The 20,333-nt window shown below is 36.1% G+C and overlaps 1 protein-coding gene across 2 annotated transcripts in view; it reads left to right on the top strand.

Moving 5' to 3' along the window:
• The window catches only part of Fnip1 (folliculin interacting protein 1), a 73,224-nt gene extending 53,099 nt beyond the window's left edge, over positions 1-20,125 (top strand). For both annotated transcript variants that reach the window (XM_028775869.1, XM_028775870.1), the window contains 8 exons: positions 607-692; positions 2,295-2,441; positions 3,410-3,579; positions 4,981-6,397; positions 7,330-7,498; positions 13,724-13,921; positions 15,266-15,381; positions 17,343-20,125. In XM_028775869.1, coding sequence (XP_028631702.1) covers positions 607-692; positions 2,295-2,441; positions 3,410-3,579; positions 4,981-6,397; positions 7,330-7,498; positions 13,724-13,921; positions 15,266-15,381; positions 17,343-17,421 — 2,382 coding nt within the window. In that variant the 3' untranslated portion in view covers positions 17,422-20,125. The remainder of the gene's footprint in view (positions 1-606; positions 693-2,294; positions 2,442-3,409; positions 3,580-4,980; positions 6,398-7,329; positions 7,499-13,723; positions 13,922-15,265; positions 15,382-17,342) is intronic.
• The last annotated feature ends 208 nt before the right edge of the window (positions 20,126-20,333 follow it).

Here is a 20,333-nt window from a genome sequence, read left to right as displayed (position 1 = left end):
CTAGGGGATGGATTTGGTTTTTTTTTCCCCCTTTGAAATTGATCAGGATGGGACAATTAGAGGGAAACAAGCAAATACCATGTTCTGACTTGAGATTGCTGAGTTGAATTGTATTAAATTTCAGATTTTTCAAAACGTATTAAGAATGGTACTTGTGAAATACTATGAATTCTGTTAATGAGTTCCTGTGTATTTTATTTAGAGAAAAAGTATCTTATAGCTAGTTGTAGTGATGCGTGCCTATAACCCTAGCAGAAGGGAGGCTGGGAGTGGAGGATTACCAAAAGTTTGAGACCACTGTGAGGCTCATAGTTCCAGGGTAGGCTAGGTTACAGAGTGAGTGAGTCCTTGTCTCAAAAAGCCAAAAGTAGATTTCGTTGTTGTAGCCTGGAGACTGTCAATATTCTTTACGTGTTGATGTTTTGCAGTTTGTTACCACAGAGACATTCTGACAATTGAAATTTTTAAAGTTTGTAATAATCATGAATGACCAAAGGTACAGGAGAGAAAACCATTGTAGATAGTGTGTGTTAAGGTTGTTTTTTTTCCTCCAATGTTGTGACATTGTCTAGTATAAGAATTAACTATGTAATTATTGTTTTCAAGGCTATGAAAATGAGCCGGAGATCAGCTGATGCCAGCCAGAGAAGTTTGGCATACAATCGAATAGTTGATGCCCTGACTGAATTCAGGTATTTTACTTCTCACTCTGCCCAAGACAGAGTTTTTATAGTGTGCTTCAGAAGATCGTTTATATACATAGAAAGATAATTTACCTTGTTTAAAAAAGATTTAGTTATTTACATTTCTTTCTCTTTTTGTTTTGTTATTGGCATGTTTTTTTCTTATTTGTTTTTCAGACAGGGTCTTACTGTATTGCCAAGGCTAAGTTGGCACTTTTGGTCCTCCTGTTTTAGCCTCCAGAGTGCTGGAAGTGCATTTCTTTACATTTCTTTCATCTTGAAGCCCTATGAGAGAGTAATTCAGTCAGACTGTTCGCCACTATGTTGTTAAATCACATTTGTGAGTTGTTGGGTGTAGCTTTAATCTTAGACCATTTGAGATACGAGTATGAGAAGAGTTCCATGTTTGAGCAGAAGTATAGTTTGTTCTCTCAAGATAGGTATTCGGTTAGCTTAGTTCAAGTGAAACTGTGTTAGCCAAAACTGTGTTAAGGCATCCATATCTTTAGGCATACTAAGGTATCTAGAATAATGAGTATATCATTACTAAATTTTAAAATGTGGATGGGGGCTGTACAAGAGGTGATGACTTTCCAGTTGAGATCACTTACTGCCCTTGCTGGAAGATTCATGGTTTTCAGCATACCCATAGCACCGCACAATTTATAACCTTAATTCTAGGGAATGTGATGCCATCCTTTGGTCTCAGTGGGCACCAGGCACACATGTGGTGCATATGTATAGAATCAGCAAGCACTCATTCACATAAAATATAAATACACGGGGAAAAGTTTATATTTTATTACTAAATTTTGTTATATTCATATTTTTATGGAATTCTTAATCTATAAAATTCTTGTTATAAAGATTTTATTTTTATCTTACTTAAAATACCTTTAACTCTTCATTGTTATTTGGGGATTTCTGAGACAGGATCTCACTATATATCCCCGGCTGGCCTGGAACTCATTTTGTAAAAGGAGAAAATTAGCAAATGTGCTTTGAGGGCTTCAGGATCAGAGTATGTTAGGACAACTAGGAAAGCACTGTAGTGATTGTGCAGTAGTCTTTCCTTTGTTGAAAAGCAAAATCGAGATAAAAATAGATCATATGTGTCTGGTGTTCTCATCCTAACCACTGACCATTGGCATGGTGACACACATTAGCTGTGTAGGTAGATGGATAGTTTGTGGTTTTTTGTTTGTTTTATTTTTTATGTGCTGATAATTTGTAGTTGGCTTAAATAGAACATATATTTTAGAACTTTTAAGGTGGGAAGGGGATCTAGAAAAAACCTAGTACAATTCTTAGCTTAATAGATGGAAAAAAAATTGGTGTCCAAAGTAGGAAAATAATGTGATCTAAGGACACTGTCTGTGGAGGAAAGGGCCAGCATCAGATCCAAAGCTAGTATACTTCACCTTCACCTGTAGAATACACTCCCCGTGCTACTAGCTGATGGTAAAGAAGAAAAAGCGGGCTGCATTGACATTTTTTTTCTCCCTCAGAAACTCTAATAATCTAGGAGAAAGTCTTCAGTTGGCAGCATAGCCTTTGAGAGTCTGTTATATAGAGAACCATACATTTTACAATGTGTTTTCTTCTTTTTAGAACAACAATTTGTAATCTTTACACAATGCCAAGAATTGGGGAGCCTGTCTGGCTTACAATGATGTCAGGGACTCCAGAAAAGAACCAGCTTTGCCATCGTTTCATGAAGGAATTCACTTTTCTAATGGAAAATGCCTCCAAAAATCAGTATGGCTTACTTTATTTATTTATTTATTTAGTTAGTTATATATGTTATTTTACTGTGGCATTGTCTGCATTGAGGACAAACTTAATTATAGAATTATAGGAGAATAACTCTTTGTCTTAATAATTATTATTTACTTATGATTAAGCTATCCTAAGATTATCCAATAATAGGATATGGAAGAGTATCACAGAACTATATGAATAAAAAATAAGCATATCTTTATGCTTAATTAAAATTCCTGATGTTACAGAATTTGCCAAGGATTCTAATTTTGTGTGTGTATGAATTACATTCATTTACGATAGTTTTGTTTCATAAAGTTTAAGAATGTAAGGAAATACTCAGATTCCATTGTTAGAATTTTATTTTCTTGTGAGTGACAAGGAAGCTTTCCTCAAACACTAAGCAGAAGTAGAGATGAGCTGTGCTGCAGTAAAAGCAGCTTGCTGAGCCGATGTGCTCGGGGCTTGCTGTTAGACTCTCAGGAGGCTGTTTTATCCTAGTTTTCTTCTTACAATTTATCAAGCCTTTAGCATACACAAAGTGATTCAGGTGTTTTCATCCTGGTTAATGATAAAGGTTACTTAATACTTTCATTCATTTATTTCCTACTGACTGCAAACTTGAAAATTAAGCACCTGTTCACTGATTCATTAATGAACTGGGCAGATTAAATACTGAAAATGATTCATATTTTAAGTAAAAAGCCTTTTTTAAATTTTGTAGTTGTAATCTGAAATTTTCCCTGCCAGTGTTTTAGTATTAAAATTTGAATTGCTCTTCAAGGAAACATAAAGGCTCTTTTCCTGGTTGGTGTACCTATCTTCTCACCTCTTCTTTTTAATAACTGCCATTCAGTAACCTTAGAATATGCATTGTCATTGTTACATAAATAAAACTCTAGTTTTTATTTATTTAAAGTTCAGGAGTGCAGATCGGAATGTAATAGGATACGTTTTGTTTTCAGGTTCTTGCCAGCTCTCATTACTGCAGTTTTGACCAATCATCTTGCCTGGGTTCCAACAGTCATGCCAAATGGACAGCCACCTATAAAAATATTTTTAGAAAAACATTCCTCTCAGAGTGTGGGCATGTTGGCAAAGACTCATCCATATAACCCTCTTTGGGCACAACTTGGTATGTAGTCTGAACATTATATACTATGTATAAACTTAAAACTCACTTTTAAGCAAAAACTAACTACAGTCCATTCTTTTGTCAGTTTTATTCTAGAGTGTCTCTCTGATACTCGCCCTTTCACGTCTGCTCAACTGTCCTGTTGTCTTCTGCCTGCTCACATTCCTTACTGCTAAAGAGCTCTGGGTAGAGTAGAAGGGTCACACTGTAGCTGCTTTAACTTTGATGTATGAAATCAATTTCAAGTTCTGTAGTGATTTTTTTTTTAAGTGCACAGTTGTATCTAAGGGTCTGTACAAAGAACATAAGAGAATGTAAAGACAGATGAATAATTTTATCACTATTTCAAGAGGTTTATAGTCATAATACTATAGACAGCATGTGTTTTTTACAATAATGGTAATAAATTAGTAAATTATGTGAAATGAAAGTTGAGTGGTAGCCTAGAAAGGGGAGTTAGTCTTTGCACTGTTGGGTACACCTGTCTGAGAGCTTCGCACTAGAGAGATAAAGAAGACTGAGCTCTGTACACAGTTAGGGATTCTGACCATTATAGTGTTAAATTATTGTGTATTGAAGTTTAAGTGAGGTCTTTAGAGAACAGCCATATAAAAGGTAACTTTAAGATGAAGTGGGGAGAGTCAGGTGGGACCTACTATGACAGACTCACCAGGCCAAAGCAGTTTCAGTTCGTTGGATATTTAGTGAGAATTGGTAAGATTATGTTAGAATGATGATGCTGTGATATTCTAGCCAGTTGATGAGCCAGAGGAAAAAATTTATCACAATTCTGTCTGCAGTATATATTTACTCAAGATTCATATTCATTCTTTCAAAAAAAATATGCTGTTTTATAACATTAAAGTAAAGGTTTTTAAATAGGCATATTGAAGACTTGTAAATGGGATTTATATTGATGTATTTGTTTTCATTTATAAGTTCTTGTTTTGCACTTGAGTTAAAGGTTTGACCTATAAAAAAATACTGAAACACAATTCTGCCTGCTGTGCTCCATGCCACCACTGACCCTCTCCTCTGCCTGCAGTAGATACTGTGTTTTTCCTTTCTACATTTGACTATGGCCTCCTTTATACAGACTTCACCTAGATAAAGGTCCTTTGTGTGACACCTAGTGTATGGAATATTCTTATTTTTAAGTTTGACTTTGAGAACTAGCTCTTTGAGATCTAAAACCATACCAACTGTTTAAAAACACAACTGAAAAAACCCCTTCTGTTCACCTTTCTACCTGGTTAAAACCACTCACCTTATCTTACTTTCTTGAATAATCAGTCATCTTTTAAAGTACTTAAGAGTAAATTATGAACTTGTATGAGGACGTTTCTCATGATTGAAAGACTGTTTAGCTGTGTGTTTCTTAATTGATCTTTTTTATTGCAGGAGACTTGTATGGCGCTATTGGGTCTCCAGTACGGTTAGCAAGAACTGTAGTAGTTGGCAAACGACAAGACCTGGTCCAGAGACTGCTTTATTTTCTTACTTACTTTATCAGATGCTCTGAACTTCAAGAAACCCATCTTTTAGAAAATGGAGAAGATGAAGCCATTGTTATGCCAGGCACAGTGATTACTACCACTTTGGAAAAGGGGGAAATAGAGGAGTCAGAGTATGTTCTAATCACAATGCATAGAAACAAAAGCAGCTTGCTCTTTAAAGAGTCAGAAGAGACAAGAACTCCCAACTGTAACTGTAAATATTGCAGTCATCCACTCCTTGGGCAAAATATAGAGAATGTGTCACAACCAGAGAGAGAAGATATTCAAGACAACTCTAAGGAATTGCTGGGAATTTCAGATGAATGCCAAAAGATTTCTCCTCCTGACTGCCAAGAAGAAAATGCTGTTGATGTTCAACAGTACAGAGATAAATTAAGAACTTGTCTTGACACCAAGTTAGAGACAGTTGTTTGTCCAGGATCTGCTCCAGCAGACAAATGTGTGTTGTCAGAGACATGCTTGGAGCCGACAGAAGAATCCTGGCAGAGTAAGGAATTGCTGGATTCAGATAATCATACAGGTACATCGATGAGACCCACAGGGATAGTTGTTGAAAAGAAACCGCCAGATAAGACTATGCCCAGTGCATTTTCCTGTGAGGTAACTCAGACAAAGGTTACTTTCTTGATTGGAGATTCTATGTCACCTGATTCAGATACTGAACTTCGGAGTCAGGCCGTGGTGGATCAGATTAACAGACATCACAGCAAACCACTGAAAGAAGACAGAGGAGTGACTGATAAGCATCAAGAAAGTAAAATAAGTAAGGACCAATGTGGAGACTCTGGCACACAGAACATGGTTTCTGGAGAGTCCTGTGAGCTTCCTTGTTGGAGTCATTCAGATCCAGAAAGCATGAGCCTGTTTGATGAATATTTTAATGATGATTCAATTGAAACCAGGACTATTGATGATGTTCCAGTTAAAACAAGTACAGATAGTAAAGAGTATTGCTGTATGTTGGAGTATCCGAAAAGATTGTATACAAAAAATAACAAACAGAAAAGTGAACTTTGTAAATGTATAGAAACAGTTCATCAAGATTCGTGTAATGCCTGCTTTCCTCAGCAGGACCAGAGAGATTCCCTCTCTATTCTTGTCCCCCATGGGGACAAAGAGAGTTCAGACAAAAAAAATGCTGTAGGAACTGAATGGGACATTCCAAGAAATGAAAGTTCAGATAGTGCTCTTGGAGATAGTGAGAGTGAAGACACAGGTCCTGACATAAGGAGACAGGTTGGCAGTTACTGTGGAGGGGATCAGGAAGACTGGGCAGAAGAGGATGAGATACCTTTTCCTGGGTGAGTATAAAGTTCCCTCTTGAAACAGCCCCTGCTAAAGCATGTACTATTCTTTGGTTTGACTAGTCTCTAGAGATTGGGAGCAACTAACTTTAAAAAGAAGTTAGGGCTCCAAGATGGCTCTGCAGTAAAAAGCACCTGACAATGGGCCTGATGATCTATGTTTGATTCCTGAAACCCACAGTGGAAAGAGAGAACTGACTACCAAGGGTTGCGGTTGCCCACTGACTTCATGCAACTATACCCAAAGTAATGATTAATAAAATAATTTTTAATGTTATTGTGCTGGTCAAATTCTCTTTGACTCAGAAGGAGAATTAAAAACTATTCCCCACATCATCATCCCCTGTGGAGGCATCAGAGACATTAAGGAATAGAAGTGAAATCTAGGAAGTTGGTCTCTGCTTAGTTTTCAGACCATTTTGGAGTGAATTATACACATACACATTCCCAAAGTGGACCTATGACAAACCTGACACTTACGGAGAAACTTTGAGGTGGTAGGGAATAAATTTACCTGCACAAAGGGGGAATGTGTATTTGAGGTCAAGTATGCAAGGAGAATATCCCTGCTTGGAAATCTTACAGACTCAGATTTTTAGCTACTTTCTTTGATTTACACACTGATTTTCATAGTCTGATTGTATTAGGAACGTGTTACAAATATTTGTAAGGTACAGCCTCTTAAAGTCTTTTATAAAAGAGTCATGGTGTTCTTGAGACCTCCTCCAAGAGAGAACAGTATTTTGTTGTTTGTTTTACTCCTTGGGCCATTTTTTTTATATATATATAAGGCTAATTTTATTCCTTATATAGTTTACAAGCAGCAAGGATACTGGAAAGACAGACTAATAGAGTTCATAATCTTTTGTCACAGGTAAAAGATCTTTATTACTTACTAGATTTCTTTTCCTTGATCATCTTTCTTTTAGGTCAAAGTTGATTGAAGTGAGTGCTGTTCAGCCCAATATTGCCAACTTTGGAAGATCCTTGCTGGGTGGCTACTGCTCATCTTATGTTCCTGACTTTGTTCTTCAAGGAATTGGAAGTGATGAGAGGCTCCGTCAGTGTCTGGTATCAGATTTGTCTCATGCTGTGCAGGTGAATGCCTTCATAGATCCTGTATATGTTTAAAGCAAACTCTTAACTATTCTGTTACATCCCAGATCCTGGTATTTTAGTTTTAGCCAAACTGTTACCACATAACATAGTATTGCTCTCTGAATCTGTTACTTCATATATAGCACCTGTGTCTTTGTATTTACCATTGTGAAAACAAGAATTGAGTCTAGGAATCTCCTAAATGGAAATTTTGAAATATAAAAAATATTTTAGATACTCTCATAGTATTAAAAATTTGAGATTTCCAAGAGAATATTTAATTCCCTCATCAGATGGTTGCTTATATACAGAAACAGAACTGATCATGGTGGTGATTGATCTTTTATTCTGTAGCTTTTCTGAGCTCTTAACTGTTGTGTTAATTTTTCATATTAAATACCTGAAGTTCTTACACATGATTCATGCCATCAGTGAATAGTGTTATATTTTCCATTCCAGTCTATATTATATTGGTTCAGATCTGTACAGTGGTGCATGGAAAGAAAGAGAGACAGAAGATGGTATTATCTTGCTCCCTATCCTAGAAGAAAGCCATCGAGTCTTCCACTACTAAGAGTGTTTTGATAGGGATTTTGTAGATAGATACCCTTTTCAGATGTGGAAGGACCTTTTATTACAAGTCATTTGTTTTTTTGTTGTGAGGTAATGGTGATGTTTGTTCATTTTGGTTGTGCTGGTAGTTTGGAGGTTTATTTTGTTTTGACTTGGATTTGAAATAGTCTTCCTGTATAGTACAAACTGACCTAAAGTTTTCATTCTTAATCTCAAGGTTTTTTTTTATAATTTAATTTAATTTAATTTTTGTTTTACTTACTCACTTTACATCCTACTCACTGCCCCTTTCCCAGTCAACCCCCACCCCACAATCTTTCTCCCATCCTCCCTCTCCTTCTCTGAGCTGGTGGGGTCCCTCCTGGTTATTACCCCTCCCTGGCACTTCAAGTCTCTGCGAGGCTGTCTTTCCCAGTTAGTCCAGACAGGGCAGCTTAGATAGTAGAACATAGCCCGCAAATAGGCAACAGCTTTTGGAATAGCCCCCATTCCAATTGTTCAGGGCCTTCATGAAGGCCAAGCTGCACATCTGCTATGTATATAGGGGAAGACCTAGGTCCGGTCCAGGTATGTTCTTTGGTTGGTGGTTCAGACTCTGAGAGCCCTAAGAATCCAAGTTTGTTGAGTGTTGGTATTCCTTTCTGGGCCCGCAATCAATCTTTCCTCCTATTCTTCCATAAGAGTCACCCAGCTCCATCCACTGTTTGGCTCTGGGCATTTGCATCTGTCTGAGTCAGCTGATATATGGAGTTTCTCAGAATAACATTACCCTTACTGATTTAAATATTCTTTTTGTTCTGTAGATTTTGTATTTTAATTAAGTGTTGGGTGGATTTTTTTCTGGTCTAGTCTAATTGGTGTTCTATAAATTTCTTTCTTTCTTTTTTCTTCTTTTATTGGATATTTTATTTATTTATTTACATTTTAGATGTTATCCTCTTCCCCCATTCCCCCCTCGCCAGAAATCCCTTATCCTGTCCTCCCTCCTGCTATTTCTATGAGGATATGCCCCTATCCATCCACCCACTCCCTTCTCCCCACCCTTGAATTCCCCGACACTGGAGCATACAGCCTTCACAGGACCAAGGACCTCCTCTCCCACCAATGCCTGACAAGGCCATCCTTCGCTACATATATAGCTGGAACTGTGGGTCCCTCCAAGCGTGTTCCTATGCTGATGGTTTAGACCCTGGGAGCTCTGGTTGGTTTGTATTGTTGCTCTTCCCAGGGGGCTGCAAACCCTTTCAGCTCCTTCAGTCTTTTCTGCCTCTGGCAGAGCCTCTCAGGAGACAGGTATGTCAGGGTCTGGTCAGGATGTACTTCCTGGCATCCACAACAGTGCCTGCCTTTGGTGACTGCACATGGGATGGATCCCCAGGTAGGGCAGTCCCCAGACGGCCCCTCTTCCAGTCTCTGTTCCATACTTTGTCTCCTTACTTGCTCCCGTGAGAATTTTGTTACTCCTTCTAAGAAGGACCGAAGCACCCATACTTTGGTCTTCCTTCTTCATGAGCTTCATGTGATCTGTGAGTTGCATCTTAGGTATTGTGAGCTTTTGGGCTAATATCCACTTATCAGTGAGTGCATACCATGTGTGTTCTTTTGTGGTTGGCTTACCTCACTCAGGATGATATTTTCTAGTTACATCCATTTGCCTATGAATTCCATGAATTCATTGATTTTAATAGCTGAGTAGTACTCCATTGTGTAAATATACCACATTTTCTGTATCCATTCCTCTGTTGAAAGACATCTGGGTTCTTTCCAGCTTCAGGCTATTATAAATAAGGCTGCTATGAACATAGTGGAGCATATGACTTTGTTATATGTTGGAGCATCTTCTGGGTATATGCCCAGGAGTGGTATAGCTGGGTCCTCAGGTAATGCTGTGTCCAAATTTCTGAGGAACCACCAGACTGATTTCCAAGGTGGTTGTATCAGTTTGCAATCCCACCAACAATGGAAGAGAGTTCCTCTTTCTCCACATCCTTGCCAGCATCTGCTATCCCCTGAGTTATTGATCTTAGCCATTCTGATTGGTGTGAGGTGGAATCTCAGGGTTGTTTTTTATTTGCATTTCCTTGATGACTAAGGATATTGAACATTTCTTTAGGTGCCCTTTGACCATTTGAATTTCCTCAGTTGAGAATTCTTTGTTTAGCTCTGTACCCCATTTTTTAATATTGTTATTTGATTGTCTGAAGTCTAATTTCTTAAGTCTACTAATTTCTTGTATGTTTATAGGCATCTCTATAAGTTCGGAAATTTTTCTTCTATGATTTTGTTGAGAATATTTTCTGGGCCTTGGAGCTGGGACTCTTCACTCTCTTCTATTCCTATTGTTCTTAGGTTAGGTCTTTCATGGTATCCCAGATATCCTGGATGTTTTGTGTCAGGAATTTTTTAGATTTAACATTTTCTTTGACTGGTAAATTGATTTCTTCTATTGTATCTTCTATGCCTGAGCTTCTACTTCTCTTGTATTTTCTATGCCTGAGATTCTGCCTTGTGTCTCCTGTATTCTGTTGGTGATGCTTAACATCTGATGTTTCTGTTCTCTTCCCTAAGTTTTCCCTCTCCAGGATTCCTCAGTTTATGTTTTATTTATTGCTTCTATTTCCACTTTCAGTCCTAGCACAGTTTTATTTATTTCCTTCATCTGTTTAATTGTATTTTCCTGTATTTCTTTTAAGGGATTTATTTGTTTGTAAAGGTAGTATGGTTAATCTGCTCTTAACTCCCCAGTAGGTACATGCACACTTCTCGCTATCACCCCAGTGTTATGGATTCTTAGAAGAAAGACACACACACACACACACACACACAGAGAGAGAGAGAGAGAGAGAGAGAGAGAGAGAGAGAGAGAGAGAGAGAGAGAGAGAGAGCGCATTAGCTAGCTTTATTTTTAATATGCCCTAAGCAGCTCAACAGCTGGGCCAATCCCAAACTTCTACATTGCTAACACCTCCCCTCAGATACTCCTGAATTATTACTTAATAAAATCTATATTCTGTCTTTGCTACCCCAGACCCAGTCAGGAGAGGGGCCCCTAGGACCACTCTTCCCTGATTCTTATATGGCCATATACTTACTTTCCTGAAGTTCTCAAGCCTGATCATGCTGCTTCGCCCACATGGTGATTCTAAAACCTTCTTTTTCCTATGGTCCCTTGCCTAGGAAATCTAAAGTTCCACCTCTGTCTCCCTGCCCAGCCATTGGCCAAGGGCAACTTTATTTACCAATTAGAGCCAACTGGGAACAGGAACCCATGGTGTTTTACATGCAGATGTGCGAATTCCTGAGTAATGTGGGAACCAATTAACATAAAACAAGCAATAAACCAAATTCATAACATTTGTTTCCTCTTTAAAGACCTGTGTCTGTTTGAGTCTATTTTCCTGTATTTCTTTAAAGGACTTATTCATTTCCTCTTTAAAGGTCTCTATCCTCTCTATAAGATTGAATTTAAAGTCATTTTCTTGTATTTTGGTTGTGTTAGGATATGAATTTAAGGTCATTTTCTTGTGTTTTGGTTGTGTTAGGATATTCAGGGCTTGCTGTAGTGGAGTAGCTGTGCGTTGAAGGTGTCATATTGCCCTGGTTCTTGTTGATTGTGTTCTTTCAAGGGCCTTTAGCCATCTGAATGGTTTTGGTCCCTGGATATTCTTGTTGTAGTAGGTATTGGGAAGGGGTGAACCTCCTGATGGTCCTGGTGTGGCAGACCTCTGATGGGTATCTGTGGGCTGTATGGTTCTGAACCTGTAGTTCTGTATGGTTCAGGAATCTCAGGTCCAATGAAGGGGGCAGAGAGGTGGCAGGAGAATGGAAGTCTCCCTGGGGTAGCAAATTGCTCAGACCAGCTTAGCTTGGCCCAGAGGGCTCAGAGAGCAGGGAAGATGGGTGGAGAAGAGAAGCTTACCTGTATGGTTCAGGTTACTCTTGAGTTTTAAGGTTATAGGTGTATACCAGCATGCCTGGCTCTCTCCCGCCTTTTGTTTACTACCTATCTCTCCCATCTCTCAGTATCATTTCTCAAAACTTTAGCCACATGCATTTACTTGATTCTTTCTCACATTGTCTCTTCCTAAGGAGCTGTTGGTGTTTGTCATCTCTCACCTGCAGTGCTTACCCAAGCTGTAGTGCTCTCTCTTCTGCCTCTCCAGAAGTAGTTCCTGCTTCATCTGGAATAGGATTTTTTATTTTACTCTCTTTTAAAGATTGATAACTTCCTTGTCTACTGTCTAAGAAAGAATATTATTCAGAGTGGTTTTCATTAACTGGATAAAGGGATGGATGTTGAGGATGCCAAACTTGGGATCATGTAGGAGTAAATTTACTGATTTAGCTTTGTAATTATTGTAATAGTAAAAATGAGAGGAGAAAGGCCTTTTACTCTGTTTAGTTGCTCTTTTCTTTGGCCATTGGTTTTTGTTTTTTTAAAAGCTGATAACCTATCAAAATAATAAAAGATAGTGAAATACTCACCATTGCAGGACTATATTACTGATAGAAATGCTATGTACTTAGTTGTTATCTATCTTTCTGTCTGTCTGTCTATCATTTTTCAAAGCAGGGTTTTTCTGTGTAGCTCTGGCTTTTCTGGAACTCCCTCTGTAGATGAAGCTAGCTTCGAACTCATAGAGATCCACCTGCCTCTGCCTCCCAGGTGCTGGGATTAAATAAAGGCTTGTGCTACCACTGCCTGGCATTGTTATTTTTAACCTTTGGTATAAATGATTTGACTTCCTCTGAGGGAAATCCAAAAGTATAGCTTTCTGCCTCATGGCCTTTTATTTGTATGTTAGTATACTACATAGTTAATTGTTTTGTTTTAGTTTTGCAATTTGATATAAACTAGAGTCATCTAGAAAGAAGCAACATCAACTGAGAAATTGTGTTTCCATCAGATTATCTTGTAGGCAAGTCTGTGATGTATTTTCTTGAGGATTGATGTGGGAAGGCCTAACCCACTTGCGTGGTACTACCCCTTGGCATGTGGTTCTGGGTTGTATATGGAAGCATGCTGAGCAGGCAAGTAAGCAGAATTCTCCTGGTCTCTGCTTCAGTTCCTGCCTCTAGGTTCTGCCAGACTTTTCTTCAGAATGAACTATGCCTATGGATTTGTTCTCCTTTAAACATTGTATCTATATTCTGCCTGCATGTCCTGACAAATAGAAAAGTTAATGCACACAGGCAATAATGTGCTTCATGGCATCACTGAATCTCTCCTGTGATTCTAAGGCATGTTGATGGCTGATAGCATAGAATTTTACTATTATCCCATTTGTACAAATAGGTTTACGTCAAAAAGAAAGAAAGAAAGTCTTCTTTATTTTGAAAGATTTGGCCTTTTTAAACTAAGAACTGTTATCTTCCTGTTGTCTGGCATACACATTTATGAGTAATTGATCAGAAAGATAAGAAAAAGGTAAATTCTAGATTTAAGGATACAAAGCTTCATTAATGGATATAAAGAATGTGTGATGATTTCTATAAAATATTTTAATGCATTCGTTATTATTGTATTTTCTGCCAAGGGTTCTTTGGTAATAACTGTTAATATATTTTTCTGCTTTTTTTATTAATTGATTTGTTCTACTTATAGTACCTTTGAAACTTTGCTAACCATAGAGTGAATTCTTTTCTTTCCAGCATCCAGTGTTAGATGAACCAATAGCAGAAGCTGTCTGCATTATAGCTGATATGGATAAATGGACTGTTCAGGTGGCCAGCAGTCAGAGACGAGTAACAGATAATAAATTGGGAAAGGAGGTGTTGGTTTCTAGTCTTGTTTCCAACCTGCTTCATTCCACTCTTCAGCTTTATAAACATAACTTATCTCCAAACTTTGTAAGTATATGTAAGGTTTGAATGACTTTTGAGTACTTTGCTAAGTGAATTGGCTAAATATATACACATACTAAATATTCTTACTAGCTTTTATCATTGCTTTGCTGAAATAAGTATTACAATGAATATTTATCCTCCACAACCATTGTGGAGACATAATCTACACCTGGGATATTTTGGAAGGTTAGATTAGATCATTGAGGTGGTTTAGGTCTTGAATGTTGGTTCACATGATAGGACTAGTGGTCTTCTAAGGAAGAAAGATTGAGATTGTTCTGTCTCTACCCTGTGAGAATACAGTGAGAAGGCAGCTGTCCATCATCTAGAAAGAGCCCTCACTAGGACCCTATTTCTAATTTCATATCATAAAAAAAGGAAGATAAATTATATTGTCTATATATACGTATTCTGTAGCTAGCATTTTCTTAAAGTCATTTCTATCATAATAATTATGGATGATATATATATATATATATATACATATCACAACACAATCAATGAGCCTCCATATCCACTCAGTTGTGTTTTCTAGTTATAAAATAAGTTTTTATCAGGTACTTTTAGTAGTTCATTTTCATTAGAAAGGAATTTAGTATTTATTACTTGAAATTAACATTTTCCCCTTAAAGCATATACAATACCAATCATGTGAAAAAAATCATCTAAACATAAATTAATTACAAAATACAAAATATAGGTATTTTGAGTTTTACTCTTTTAGGTTAGAAACCTCAATCAGCAAGGTCTTATTCACTCTTTAAACTGTTGTAAACTATTTTTTATTTCAGAGAGAGAATATGTGTATATTTGTGTATGCATGTATGTATAAGTGTGTGTATGTATACATACATGCATTTGCAATATATGAGCATATATATATTTATCAGATTTGAAATTAAAGTATGTTTTATAGTCTTGTAAATGAACACTGATGATCACTCTGTAACATTTGGAATGCTAGTGAATTTTACATTTAAAATGGTTGAGATAGTAAATTTTATTGCATTTTAAAAAGAAAATGTTATAGGAGTTGATCTTTGATACTGACCTGAAATAGATTTATGCTCATTTTCAGCTAAAACTGCATACCTAATCTGTTCTGAACATAAATTCGAGTTGGAGTAACCAAATTGTAAAACTTGATGCTCTGAAATTTGCTACCTGGATGTGGTGGTGGATACTTTTATAATTTAGCACCCAAGAATTTGAGGCCATCCTGAACTATGTTGGGAGTTAGCAAAATTCTTTTGTTATTCCTTATGTCCTCTCCCCAGCAAGGAAAGAAATGTGATACACGCAAAAGAATTGGAATGCTTTTCTAACAGAGTTTGGTTCTTTCTACAGTGTGTAATGCACCTTGAAGACCGGTTACAGGAGTTATACTTCAAGAGCAAAATGCTATCTGAGTACCTGAGGGGACAGATGCGTGTTCATGTCAAGGAGCTAGGAGTAGTTCTTGGGTATGTTCATGGTTTCTTTTCTGGCTTTTCTATGTCTCTTGTCATGTTTCTGGGAACTGCTTTCTGTTGTTGTTTATTATAGTGTATCTTCCTATTAGAATCTATATGCTGTTAGTGTTTAGGTTTCTTTGTATCCTGGAAAAGTAAATTTCTGTTATCCACTAATATAAATGCATAGGCCCTTGACCTACTCTGCAGTTACTCTCTGAAGAGTAACACTTATCTGAAATGATAACTAAGGAGGAAAAGGAGGTTGGTTTTCCAAGCATAATGTTGCCTTACTGTATTATGTGCTATCAGTTTTTTTATGGTCTCTGTGTACATGATAAAAGGAATTAAAATTTTTTTTCCTAAATTTAATTTCTATAAAAGGAAAGGAATCAGCATCCAGTACATATTACAAGAAGCTAAGTTAAAGTTTAATTTTTTTTTGTCATCCATTCTGGGGATTTACTCTTACAGCCTCACACATATTAATACTCTACCAGAGTTATATATCATCTCCCTTGCCCAATTTTTTAGCCATTCTGTAGTATATAAGCAATATCCAAATTGGAAATGGCTAGTTTTGTAAATTGACATGTCCTTTTGTCACATATTAGAACTGAACAGGATTTGAATGACTCCAAATATTTCTGACTTCAACACTATTCGTATTCTATACCAAAGGTTGTTCAAATTCCAGTGAAGTTTTTAGAGGATGGTTCTTTAGTATTTGGAAAATCAGAAACAATATAATCTTATTTACTTGAGAAATGGGAGAGTGGTGGTGGGGGTGGGGGAGAGAACACATGTGCGCACGCACCACCTATATTAATACTTTTAAAACTCAAACTAAGTTTTAGAGTAATGTACATAAACCTAAGTTCATAGTACATTTGGTATAAATGGAAAGTAAATTGCCATCAACTTTTCCTCAGCTTACAACCACAACATTAACACTGTTGACATTGTTTATTGTTACTGAATTTTAAAATGTATAAAAATAGAAATTGGTTTATATTCTGTATCAGTATGCTGTTGTGCAATGTACAGTTAATATAGCTTGAATATTTCTTCATATAGATGCATACTGCTATATCTCACCTTAGTGGTTATATAGCCTTCCATTTTATAATTTATAAACTAATGCTGGAATGAAAATAAATTTTGACCTGTGAGAATAAGTTCCTGGGAATAGAATGTTCAATAAAAGTACATGTGAATTATTATACACATAATTTTGCTAATACTAAATGTTGTCTGGAAAGTATGGTCTGAACAAAAAACTATCATTTATTAAATAACCAGACTTGTAGCAGACTTTTAAAATTGTTACTCCTGAGCTGGAAATTAGCATACAATTTTTTTTCAAATTCCTTAAACAAGTTAAATCTAACTTTTTCTAAACTTATTGACCATTTTTCTTTTTTTGAAAATTATTTGAGTTTTTACATTTTTGTTTGAGACCGGGCTTCCCTTGTAACTTAACTTCACCTCAGACTTGTGATTCTCTTCCCTCAGTCTCCTCACTGCAGGATTACAGGTGTGTGTATACTTGAATTATATACCATGACTTCTTTGAATCATTTGTGGTATGATGAGAAATTTCCATTACATGTAGCATCTATTATAGAAATACTTTTGGCTAAAAGCTCACACAGACTATTACTTTATTACTAGTAAATTGTATATTTTGCACATCTGTCCCTAGATGAATGGCAGGTCAACTGTGGTGCTTTCCTGTGTCTGTGTTTTGGTTGCCTTTGCATTTAGAAGCCTCCATTCCTTTGAATCTGTGGTGCCCTGTTAATGAAATTTCCCAGGTGTTGTTATCTTTAGCTCCTTGCCCTTTTTTGCTTCTGTCCAGGATAAGCACTGGAGTGCTAAGGTGCACTGGTAGTGTAGAAGTGACGATTGCCTCTAAGATTCATAGTGTGGATACAGAAAGCCTGAACTAAGCTTTCTTCTCTTTATTTCAGGATCGAATCCAGTGATCTTCCTCTTCTGGCTGCTGTGGCAAGCACCCACTCTCCATATGTTGCTCAGATACTCCTTTAACAGGTCTAAAGGATAACTTTGGTTTAAAGTTGAGTAGAAACCAACAAGACAGGCACAGTGTGTATCTACGGAGCTGTTGCTGTTCTGTGTTGTGTCTGTTTTGCGTATTACGCTTCTGGGTGAATGTATTATCCCCGCATGCTCTGTTGCACTTCAGTCTGTATAGACCAGATGACTTTTTATTTTTAACTAGACATCTGGGTAATGGTAGATTTTTCAACCAAGTGAAACTAAATCAAAATAAGTGGGGGTATGTGGAGGGATGAAATTTGCAAAAGCCAAAGTGTAACTTAGAAATTTCTGTGAATATCCAAGAAGTTCATGCAAACTCTAAAATGTTGTCACAACTCATGAATAGCAATACTTGTCTTATGATCAAATGTCAGAAATCTTCATTTCACTGTTTTTTAATTTTTATTTCTATGGTATGGAAATCTACAAGACCTTGATTTGTTAGTTGTTTTGCAATTCAGATCAACTAATTTCTAGTTATTTAAATATTTTTTTAAAAACCTGTTAATTATGAGAAACTCAGAATGAGTGAAGATGTTATGTGCTCATCCTAAGTGTACATATGTATCTATTTTTTTAAAAAAAAGCAGGGGTAGAAATACAATATTGATAAACATACTTTTTAAAAAAAATATTTTTTCATCTAGTAGTGTATATAATGTTGAGATACTACCTTCTGATGATTTTTCTGTTTCACACATTCTAAAATATATTTAAAGCCAATCTTTTTGAGGCTAAAGGTTGTAAATTCCCTAAGAATACTACTTTTTACCATTTGTTTTCTAAGAATAAGCTAATTCTTATTGATATTTACACATTAATTTAATAAATAAAAATTAAGATGAAAAAGTGCACCAAAGCAATGGCAAAAATACTGTATTTTTAAAATATGCTCAGGTGGCCACAAACTTTAGTATCAACCATTATAAACGCATATGAGCAGAATATTTCCTAACAATCCTCAATTTACACTAGTAGAAGTAATAACTTTAAAAATTATTCTTTAAGTGTTTCTTTCTTTCAAATGTTGATTGCTTTTCAAAGCTTTCCACTTATTTGTCATCATCTTTGTATATATGTAGATTGTTGCTTGTAAGAAAGGCTGATAAGGAACCAAACTCTTGTAAGTAATGTAAATAAGAAGGTGGGTAGATCATGTTTTCAATATACTCTACTACCTCAGTTTACTTGAATATTCTCTGCTTGTGTGAGCTAAGATACACATAATGCTAGAATTAAAGTTGATTTCTGTTTTCATTGACTAATTCTAAGTTGTTTAGCTCAAAAAAGAAAAAAGAAAGAAAGAAGGAAGGAAAGAAAAAGAGAGAGAGGGAGAGAAAGAAAGAAAGGAAGGAAGAAGGGAAGAAAGAAAGAGAAGGAAAGAGAAAACAAGAATATAAAACCCCCGAAACAACTCTACCCACTTGTTCAGTTACTGAGTACTTTTATTATAACACATTCATTCTTACTATTTAAAATTTTGAGTAATTAATGAAAATTTTCTGTGGTTTATCGTCTTCAGAATCTTGAATTTATGTGTCTGGTTACATTTATCTTGCTCTTTATGTGTGTTGAAGAGAATTCCAACTAGAAAAGAATAAATAGAATGTTTTAATGGAACATAACCCAAAATTTAGGGTATCTATAGTTGGCCCTTATTCTGTTAGTTGGTTCCAGTTAGTACCTGGGTCTCCCGTGGATGACTTGGTGCCAAAGACTTTTTTTTAATAGATGTGGGGGGTTTTGTTTTTGTTTTTTGTTTTGTTTTATTATGTCATTGTAACTCATTTGTTCATGGAATTGTTCTGTTGTATTCTGTTGAAATTCAGTGAGTAGATTTTTGTTAGAATTTAGAATCTGGGAAAGTTCTGCTATGGGCCATTGTACATTATTTTTGATTGTGGCTCAGAATAATATGTAGCTGGTAGATAATGTTTTGGGATATTTTCTTGAACATGGAACTTTTCGTAGTTCTATTTGAAATCTCTCATTACTACTTAGTAATTCTAGTCTTTAATAAGTGAATGGCTTGTGCACCTAATATTCTCAAAACTCAGCTTTGCTGGAAAGGCTATAGTTTCTTAAAAACTCTCTAGTCCTTATAGGAGTCCTGAGTTTGTAACACTTTTATCATCATATTCTTTACTTATTCAAAGCCCAAGGAATGAGCTGCTACTTCTCTACAGTGTGGCTGTGATAAATGTGAAGAGAGTTTTGGCCTGTTTAAAATAATTTTCAACTACTTAATGGTACAGACAAATATGTGCTACATATTAAAAATACCTGTTCATTGTTACAGGAAATTAAAAAGGGATCTTTTATATTATAGGATTAAAACTAATTTTCTGTATATGTTAACTGATTGATTTGATTTTAAATATCTTGCATTTATTAATATGTCTTAATTTTGAATTTGAAAATATTAAGTGCAATAAACATACTACTACAGATTTCATTTTGTTGGAATTGGCACATAGTGCAGATGATCACTAAAAACGATTTGCATAATGCCTACATCTGGTAGCTGTCTTATGAGAATGTTCTGCTTTCTCTTAAGTTATTTAGATGATGAGTATATAAAATGTACATACTTGTTTGTTGTTCTGAATACATTTCTCAAATGTACACCTGTATTATAAAAACCTCCCAGTTCTAGGGGAAATTTGTGCAATAAACACTCATGTCAATTTGATGGGTAATGTTTGTGTTTTTTCATATGTTAATGAGGCATATTTTGAACTCTGAATATCAGACAACATAGATTGATGAGCATGTGACTTTTCTATATTGATAGAATCTGTTAATACTTCATTAGATTATGAGAGTTAAGTAAAATAATGATTGTTAGGAATGTAGCCAAATGCCAAGACTTTTTGGCTGCTACACTTTGCCAGGTAATC

This window comes from Grammomys surdaster, unplaced genomic scaffold (genome assembly GCF_004785775.1).
Source record: "Grammomys surdaster isolate TR1022 unplaced genomic scaffold, NIH_TR_1.0 262, whole genome shotgun sequence".
Lineage (NCBI taxonomy): Eukaryota > Metazoa > Chordata > Mammalia > Rodentia > Muridae > Grammomys > Grammomys surdaster.
This window is presented reverse-complemented; position numbering and strand designations above follow the sequence as displayed.